The 9,882-nt window shown below is 44.1% G+C and overlaps 1 protein-coding gene across 7 annotated transcripts in view; it reads right to left on the minus strand.

Moving 5' to 3' along the window:
• The window catches only part of CREM (cAMP responsive element modulator), a 36,106-nt gene extending 26,634 nt beyond the window's left edge, over positions 1-9,472 (minus strand). The window contains exons 1-3 of one of the 7 annotated variants that reach the window (XM_085050349.1): positions 9,271-9,466; positions 4,290-4,402; positions 3,554-3,671 (exon numbers count right to left, since the gene is read on the minus strand). In XM_085050349.1, the coding sequence (XP_084906475.1) occupies positions 3,554-3,671; positions 4,290-4,330 (159 nt within the window). In that variant the 5' untranslated portion in view covers positions 4,331-4,402; positions 9,271-9,466. Of the gene's footprint in view, positions 1-3,553; positions 3,672-4,289; positions 4,403-8,373; positions 8,506-9,270 lie in introns of those variants that run through there. The other 6 variants (XM_085050343.1, XM_085050346.1, XM_085050348.1 and 3 more) reach the window with 6 other exon arrangements.
• Between the last annotated feature and the right edge of the window lie 410 nt (positions 9,473-9,882).

Genomic DNA, 9,882 nt, shown 5'->3' on the forward strand with positions numbered 1-9,882 from the left:
GTAATTTTGACTATCATCAATACTATCAGAATATTCCAATAAAAATTAACTTCCTTTCAAGTACACCTCTATATGTAGCAATAGATGATCTGTGCATGTGAGACAACCCATGGAGCTCATCTCAAAGCAAGTTGAGAAATTTTCCTTCTCACACCTCTGCTCTTCCCTCAAAGCTTTTGTACAGGTGTTCTGAACATTTTCAACAGCTTCTAAAGACAACCACCAATAATTTTATGAATTAATACCTTCTTACCTATTTATTCTGGTGGCTGGATCACAAAAACCTTACCATGTCAATTCATCAACTAGCTAAAAGAGAGGGATGCAAGAAATGCAACTCTAAACTCAATCTTAGTGTCCAGCAAGACATCTTATTTAAAAATAACCCTTTAATGGACAAAAAGTTCATCTCATCTTTGCTAGTTTCACATTTACTCATTTTCACTTTAGTAGAAAAAGTCATTTTACTTTCAGCACCAAAAAATTGCCAGAGAATATAGCAGTATCTATGACACAAGCCAAGAAAACAAAATGCAAATACTATTTTTTCTCCACTAATAATGTATAATGGGTGCTTCTTAGCATCATAGGTTATCCCATCACACCACAGTGCTCCAGCCCACACATTCTTAATGTCTCGTCTCTCTCCCAGCCGCAGAGACAACAGAAATGTTTCAGCACAAAACAATCTCTGCCCTCTAGAGATTATCATCTTATAGAGTACCTTATGGTCCATCTTTTTAAATCCAAATGGCAGGTATTTCTTTAAAAAGCCTAAACTGCAGAGGAGGGAAAAATAAGCCATTCCACCCCCAACTTAAAAAAGAAAAAAAAAAAGTGCCCACCTCCTGTGTAGTTGTATCCCTCAGCATTTTGCTAGTCACTCCCTGGCCAAAGTTGTAATTCAACTAAATATCAAGCACATTAAAAACCATTACATTGCATCTGGACATAAAAACTCCACCTGTTTTACTGGAAGAGCAGTCACCTGCTGGCAGAGATGCCCAGAGAGGTTCCAGATACTCCATCCTTGGAGGTATTTACAATCCAGGTAGACACAGTTCTGGCTGACCCTGCTTGCACAAGCAGGTCAGGCCAGATCATCTCAAAAAGTCCCTTTCAAGCTTGACGCTTCTACAATTAATTCTTTGATAATACACAGAAAACCACAAATTAAAAGACAGTGTATTAAAATGTTTTACTTCTGACTGAACAAAACCAACGTTGAACAAATATTTTGCTAGAAAAAACACAAATCCCCATCCCCAAGATATCTGAAAAGGAGTCCTCCGTTTCAGTGACCAGATATTTTTGCTCTCAGTAAATATCAAGTCACTCTTTTCTCCTATTTCTGCACATTTGCAACAAAATTAGTAGGAAGGACGACTGGAAGTTGGCACAATATACATTTCAGCCACTCTTAGCGGTTGTCTTCTCTTAACTGCACTGTTGCACAGGCCCAAGAGGGAGAAGGGATCTGTGCCCCTCTGTAACAGTCCAAATACACAGGCACTGGACCAGCAGAACAGCCATTAATTCCTCAGAAACACACAAATTTCCCACCTGGACCACTATAAAACCAGTCAGATGTCCCACACAGGGCCTGGAGCAGCCTTTAACCCCTCAACACCCAGCTCCAACTCTCCGTGCCAAAGCATCTCACCTTCCAAACCAGCCAGCTAGGAACACAGGCTAAGAAAATCCTACTCATCCTAAGGCCAAGGAGCGTCTCGACAAGGCCTATCAGCGCTAGGTGTTCTGTCCGGGCTGTTTTAGCACAACAAATGCTGTGGCAGCGCAGCCTGAGGGCACCGAGGGGTGTGTGGAGCTGCAGGCCCCCGGAGCGGAGGGACACGGGCCCGGCCGAGCAGAGGGACACGGGCCCGGCCGAGCAGAGGGACACGGGCCCGGCCGAGCAGAGGGACACGGGCCCGGAGCCCTGGCAGCTCCCGGAGCCCTCCAGGTGGGACAGCAGCACAACCCCGCCTGGCTGGGCAGCCCAGCAGAGGGATGGCAGCTCCAGCTACCTGCACCCAGCAGCTCTGACAGGCCCAGGACAGCTGTCTGAGCCGTCTGACCAAAAAAAGGGACTGCAGATGCCAACACCAGACTGTTACCCTCAGCTTTCAAACTGAGGTACGTGTTTTGGCTTAGTGCTACTTGAACGAGATGCATCAGTACTTCAGAGTCATGAATTTGAACTGAAAGGGATGAGGCCCATACCCACCATGGCTGAGCCTTCACACACACTGCTCAAGCACTAAAAGCAGACAAACATCCTAAGTGTTACACACTGCACACTGTAGGGGTGCAAAAGCTCTCCTACAGCACTAGTGACAGCTTTGTCTTTGGATCAACATTAAAAATCCCAAGTGGCAGAATTCACAGGTATCTTCTCCGCAGACTATTGAACAAGTCAATAGATTTTATACATCAATCATCCTATGAAGTTAAACTAGAAACTTTGAACAAAACCACTAAAGAAAAAATGAGGGGATGACATCAACAGGGCAAACCAAATAAAATTCTTAAAGAAAAAAAATTAAAAAAGCGAAACAAACAATATTCCCAATGCTGCATGTATCAAAACCAACGAGAAATATTGAAAAATATTTTGCAGTCTACTTTGTGTCTAAAGATCCGACAAAAAGAGCAGCTGCTTTCAGTTTTAAAAATATATCTATAATGTAAATCAAGTATCTAATATACCAAATACAAAACATCAAATCTTAGCAAGTAACTTTTAACTTCCAATGATAAATAAATTCCTTAAGACTTTTTCTTTTTAAATCAGTTCTTCTATTTAACAAAGGATAAGAAGGATGTTTTTAAGATCCTTTTAAGTGGACCATACACTTTTCTGAAGCTATAAATGTTAGTACTGTCAGGAACACTATTTCTCTCAAGTGCTGAATGTTTCAGTACGTATTTTTAATGTCTGAGAATTATTACTGTATAACCTTTTATCCATTATCTACCAAAGAATAATCTAGGTAGAGCAACCATAGAGAACATGTAATGTATGCTTTTTGAAGTCCAAACACTGTCACTGGATAGAGAGGGATGAAACAAAACAAGCATACATTAAAAATGCACTTGCAATTAGATGAAATACATTCTGTACAAAAACTGGAACTAGGAGAGAACCAGAGTTATTTTTATTTATGCTTTCATTTTTGTTATACAACACATTTTCAAGATACACATATGGTTTAGATATGTTTGCTGTTGTAGTCAATTCAATTGTTTAAGACTGTATTTCCATCTCTGTAACAAACAATCATCTTGTGAAAGTGAAAGGAAAAAACCCATGTGCCTATTGATCACTATTCTCTCTGAAAGGGCTCCTACAAGTGTTATCTTTTAACAGACCTGATGTTATACTGGTCCTTTGTTAACTACTGCAATCATAGTTCCCAGTACCTTTGCTATATTTTTCCTATTTAATACCTTATAAATAATGAGAATGCCATACAAATTAATGGTTTAAAAATCACAGCAGCTCTGAATATCACTTTATTGATTCTTCTCATCCTTCCACATTTCAGCTTACCTCAGATCCTGAGGAAATCTGACTTTGGCCTGGCTGATTCTGAAGGTGACCAGCACTTCTCTCTGTCATAGAATCCACTGTATTGTCATCCTGTTCAACCATTTCCATGGTCATCAGTCTAAAAGTAAGTACATACACATTTAAATAATGCAGGACAGGGAGGTATATCAGGCAGCTAGAGAGAGTAATTCCAAACTATTTTATATTTGGAACAGACAGAAAATATAAACGTTTCTGTCAAACTGAAGTTCTTTCTTCATCCTCTGCATTAAAATATTCATTCATACAGCCACGAGCTCTCAAACGAGTCTTTTGGAAAGCTGCAAGGACAGGCAGTTCTGGAGATGTTTCTCAGGGAGGGACAAACAGAGTCCCAGGGTCCCATGCAGCGCAGGCAGTGGGGCTGGGAGCACAGTGCTCTGGAGCAGCCCAGCAGCATTGCCTGCAGCAGGCCCCTCCAGCCTCAAGCTGCCCAGCAGCCATGGGCTGCCACAGCCCTCTTGAACCTTCCAAGCTGCCTGTTCCCAGCTGGGATCTACATTGGAATTGTCTGTAAACTACTCATGGCTCAAGAGTCACAACAATTCTTCTCATTTTACTTCTCAGGTTTAAAGTAGCGTAGATTTCATTGAAAAATAAGCAACTTGCTGACTCTCAATTTAAACTAAGAGTTTAAACTTCATACAGAAAGCTTTCAAATCTGCTATATATACGTGCTATATAAAAATGCAATTACCTGACAGCTCCTTTTCGAAATTTCTTGGCACACTTAGTCATAACGGAAGGTGTGAGTTTTAAAACAAGAGCTTGGATCTCTTCGGCTCCCTTTCTCTCCTACCAAACCCTGCACTGAAGGTGCAACATTGAACAGGTGATGTCAAACATTGCCATGGCAACAGGTCAGTTTACAAACAGAACAGAGACGGGATAGGGTCAGGCAGAGGCAGGCAGGATGCCCTGCAGGCACGCTCCCACCTACACCCTACTTACACAACCAACTGAGGCAAAAGGAAGACATATTAGTTGAAGGATTTAAGAGGCAGCAAATCTCGGTTCCCCAGGTTTAGTTTCTGTAACTAGGGGACGGCAACCCCATCAGAACTCAAAGTTCGATTATTTCAACTGGCTGATAGTTACTTCGGTTTCTTCTCAGGACTCACACTGAGATGGAAAAGGCAGGGAAGGACTGCTACTTACCTGATTCTAAAGCTCTGGAATTTAGTCCCACATGTTACAAGTTAACTACATTAAATCAAATTAAATGTAAACCAAACTCCTTATGTGGCACTATTGTACAGATCATTCCACAACCCTTGAGGAGAATAAATTTTATTGGTTTTTTAAAAATCAAATTTTTGCCCAGAATAAAGGCATGAAGATATGAAAAGGTGTCCCATCAAATGATGCAGAGAAGCATATTTCTAGTTCATATGCCTCCAGTGGTATTCTACTGACCAGACTTAATAGTACTATAGCTAATGGTAGCCAAGCTGCACACAACATTTATTGGTTAACATGAGTATTTCTGCTCAGAGAAGTTACATACCTTATGTCAATATAAATTTAGATTAAAATCATAAGGAGCTATTTTACACATAAAATCTTTCCACATGTTTGTCTTGTTAGTTACCACTAATAACCTTTTCTTTAGATATAATCTAATCAAATACCTATTGAAATTCACCAAAGCCTAACAGCTCTGGGGAACATGTCTTCACCAACCTTTTCACCATAATTTTCTATAAGAAGATCTTATCTAATTAAACTATTCTGGTTTTATATATATGCAATATAATAACAATAATAGAGTAGGAAAAAGAAAGTTCCTCCTTTGTAAGTTAGGGCCACCCATATAGTCTCAAATATGAAAGGTCTATGGGGTTCATGTAAGAATAAGCTTCAGAATAGCTCACACACCAAGGAAGATTAAATAATGCATTGGTACTGGCAACATATTCATTGTAATCTCTTCATAAAGATGGGAATATAGTCAGAATTAATTCACTTTATGAAAGCCCTGAAGTATTTTTGTATCCAGAGCCATCTGTCACAGAAAACTGACTGCTGGAAAAAAAAAAAAACAAAACCAAACAACAAAAATCCCAAGTACTTTTATTCCCACTGAATGCATTTCATAGAAATTTTACCCAGAAAGAGCCATTTCTCATCTCAGAAAAAAATTTACTTCTTATTTTTTAGCCTAATTTTTCACTGATTCCAGAATACTATAAAAAAATGTATTTATTTCTACTACTTTATCAGGATTTTTCTCCCCAAGTCTTTTCATCTGCAGTGCTTCACTAAGTTAGCAAAGAGCTACAAAAAGAGCATCACTGCAGCAGAAAATCTAACCAAGTTATTCCTTGTATTTTGCAAAATGCAGTACAGAGAAAAGGATGTATTTTTAGATTATTTCTCTTTCATTAGAAAAACAATAGTAAATACTATACATGTCCGTGATGTGACAAACATAATTAGGATTTATGATATACATGGAAAACTCTGGGATTTATATAGATTTTCTATATATAATTGTGTATATTCTGACTCTTAATACAAATGATTGCCTAATTTAAAACTTTAGCAAGCTGGAGTAGAGTCTGAAAATTTGACTGCCATAAAATGCAACCACTACTCAAATACAGCAAAGTACTTTTCCTAGATAAGCTCAAACACACTTCTTTTTGACAACCTCTGTGACCAAACAATGACTTGACTTAAAACAACATCCAAATATAAAGATCCAACCATAGCCTAAAAAACATAACAAAAATAATGAAGTATATGAGTAGTTTTAAAAGATAACTAGCTACCTTGGCTTAAAACTTCAATGAGAAAGATGGCTAAAGACAAAATGTAGCACGTTTGTGTCGCAATTCAGACATGCCACAAGGTTAGGAATTTTCAGCAGGCACAACCATGGGGATCACTGAACTGGCAGGAGCAGGTCAGCTGCAGTCATTTGAGCCCACAGGGTCAGCAGTAGCACAGTCACACTGAGCTGTGCCAATCCACGTGGGTTTGTGCACAGCTCAAGAACAGGCATGCCAAGGAACTCCTGGATTTCAGACTAGGTTGTCACTGTCTTCACAGCACTCCCACAAACTCTGAGATTCCTGTAACCTGAATTGCACAGGGCTTTTATTTCCTGTACTACATATCATGTCAACATAAATATCATGTCAACATGTTTTAATAAATACACAGGAAAAAATACTGAGCAACATTGTAATTATGCTTTTTCTAAAACACCAGGAATACAGACTGTGGCATGAAAGTTACTAGACCAATCCGGAAAACAGTTTCCACACATATCACACTCAGTCTGCACTGCAAGCAAATTCTAACACATTGCTTGTAAGTTTCAAAGAAAGAAAACCAGAACTTTCCGTCAAGCACTTAAAATCCTTTATAAAAGTCTATCAGTAGCAGTACACGTCACACTTCAAAGCTTTTATTACCTTCCTTCTATTTTAAAGGGAAACTAAGCAAATAGTTTAAAGTAAATGGTCTTAGGTCCTGTTTAAAATTATATAATGTTTTTCTTCATTTTATGACTAATTAAATACAAATTTTAGTCTTATACTCAGTATTAATGTATTTTCTATTATATTTTTTTATCTTAGTTGCTTAAGAAGACTGAACAATAATTTTAAATATTAGTCTGGATTTCTAAATTAATAAACAAGTTATACCTCTGCACTCCTACAAAATGGGGACAAAAATGGTTTTCCATAATGTAAGCAAAGATACGTGCTTCTTCCTACAACATAGCAAAGAAATCTTCAGGATCTGGCAGGAAGTTTTACTGTTATCAAACTAACAACATTTCAACATATATAAGCACATGTTTACTATAGTCACTGAGACTAGTGGACAGCAGGTCAGTAGCAGATGAACACTGATTAAGATGATGCATACAATGCACATCAAAAGCTTCTTCAACTGTGATCAGCTGAACCATCCCTGACAGGAGAAATCTGACATACAGAATCAGTTAGAGGAAAACAAAAAATTTTTTCCTATAGAACTGGAAGCAATTTACAGCTAAAGGTGTGAAATTTTATATTTTTACCCATAGATAAGAGATGAAGGACAGCATCCCTGTCAAGGCATGTTCTTTTGCAATAAAGAGCACAATAAATCCTTTCACTCTCCCAAATACTACTGTATGTTTTACATCACTGCATATTAATATAATATTTAACGTCTCTTGGTGCAAATTGTTACAGTATTTTGCATAACTGGAAGTATGTGACTGTCTAATTAAATACCCAGAGACATTTTTAAAACCAACTTTTTTATTTCAACCATACTTTATACATCAGGGACTGCTTACAAAGGTGGTTCATCACACAGGAAACCAATCATAACGGCCTAAAAAAGTATGTTTCAGCCCTTGCTGAAGGCTTTTATTAACAGGGAAGTTACTAGAAAACAATAATGTGAATTTACAAATACCTGTTTTGCATTTATTGATGCATAGTGAGTGTGGAAACTCTCAGAATGCGCTCCTTTCAGAAGAGCATTGTGTTTTCAAGTATGAACTCTGTAATAATTGTTTTACCACCCTGGTGCCGTGAAAGACACCAGCTGACAAGGTGGTCACAGAATTCAGTCATGTAAAACGTGCAACTGCACAACAGACCTGATTTTGAAAGTGCAAACTTTCAGTTTTCAGCATCACCAGAAGCTTTATCACTAAGCTTCTTGCGTCTCCTAGACTGTCAGTGTTTCCCTATTCTCTTCCCTATCCTTTTCTTCCTTGAACACCTTAGCTAAACCCTAAACCCCAAAATCTTAAAACCCCTACCACCTACCATCCCTGTGAGCACAGGCAATGCTACCAGGCCACTGGACACCTGCCACCTCAACCATGACGACAAGGCAGTGCAGAGCTGGCTGCGAGAGGACACACGGTCCCCCTTTAGAAGGGCCCAACCAGACCCTGGATAGGCCAGAGGATCAATCGAGCGTCAGTCCCCGTGGAATGACTTAACACGCTGGCTGCACTCAGCACCAAAATGACGCTGTCACAACAGTGGAGGATGCAGACAAAACGCTCAAACTTTTAAGCGAGACCTGGGACTCACGAAGCCCGCTGTGATCCCCGCCCAGCTGTTCTCCAGACCCAGCTCCCAAAGTCCTACGGGCAGGGGTGTAACAGGGAGCAACGGACTGCGGGGCAAACGCCACCGGGTACCGCCGCTGTCCCCGCGGCCGGGGCAGCCCCGCGGAGGCCCCAGCACCGACCGGCCGTCCGGGCCGCTCTGCCCACAGCGGGCAGGCGCTGCCCCCGCTCCTCGCCGCAACGCCGGGCGAGCCGAGCCGGTGTCCACCGCAAAGGCCGGAGCCACCGTCTGCCGGAGCCCGGCGAGCACCGCGGCTCCCGAGCGGTAGCGGAGCCGACGCTCCGCGCACCCCTTCCGGAATTCCCGGGCTGCGGAGCCGCCTCGGGGCCGCCCTACAGCACGGTGCAGGCTCTGCGCGGCCGTCCCCGAGAGCCGCGCGCTCCCGGCTGCCACGGGGACGCGCCTCCGCCGGCTCCTGCGCGCTCCCGCGGCGGGGCTGAGCCGAGCGCGGCACAGCGCCCCCCGCCTGCCCAGCCCAGCCGGCCCTGCCCGCCGCGCCGCCCGCTGCCCTCCGCGCTGCCCCGCTCCCGGCCCGCGGGGGGTCGGGCTGCGCGCACACGTGTCCCCGCCCCCTCCCGCACTCACCCGCCGCCCTGTACGTGCTGCCCCCGTCACAGGGGGTGGGGGGGACCGGGCCGGGCGGAGCCGCACGTCGGCCTCACGTCAGCGCTGATGCAGCCGCGCCGCCGCGGGGGCGCCGAGGAAATGGCGTCTGTGGGGCGTCCCAGCGCCAGCGGCCGCGGCGGGAGGCGGAGCCGCGCGCGGGCGGCGGTGCCGGGCGGCCGCGGGGCGCAACGGCCGCGGAGCTGACCAACCGCCGCCGCGGGGCCTCCGCCGGCGCCGCCCATTGGCCGGGGCGGGACGCGGCGCGGTGCGGGCGGGGCGGCCCCGCGCTGCCGGGGGCGGGGGCGGCCGGTAACAGCCGGGCTGCCGCGGGGCCGCCGCGCTCCCGGGCCGCGCTCCGGGCGTGCGATAGCGGGGCGGTGCCGTGCCGGCCGCTCGCAAGGCCCCGCCGATAAGGGCGGTTGGCTGGGCTCCCTGGCAGGGTCCGGCCCGGCTGTCCCCTCGCCGGCCCAGGGAAGGGACGCGGCACAACCGCCGGGTGTCCCCTGGGCGGTGCCGGAGGGACGCGGAAACCTCCCCACAGGCCGCCCCGCCTAGGTGCTGCCCGCAGGTTGTTTTGTAATTCTGCTTAGT

This window comes from Lichenostomus cassidix, chromosome 2 (genome assembly GCF_008360975.1).
Source record: "Lichenostomus cassidix isolate B80296 chromosome 2, HeHo_3.0, whole genome shotgun sequence".
Classification (NCBI taxonomy): domain Eukaryota; kingdom Metazoa; phylum Chordata; class Aves; order Passeriformes; family Meliphagidae; genus Lichenostomus; species Lichenostomus cassidix.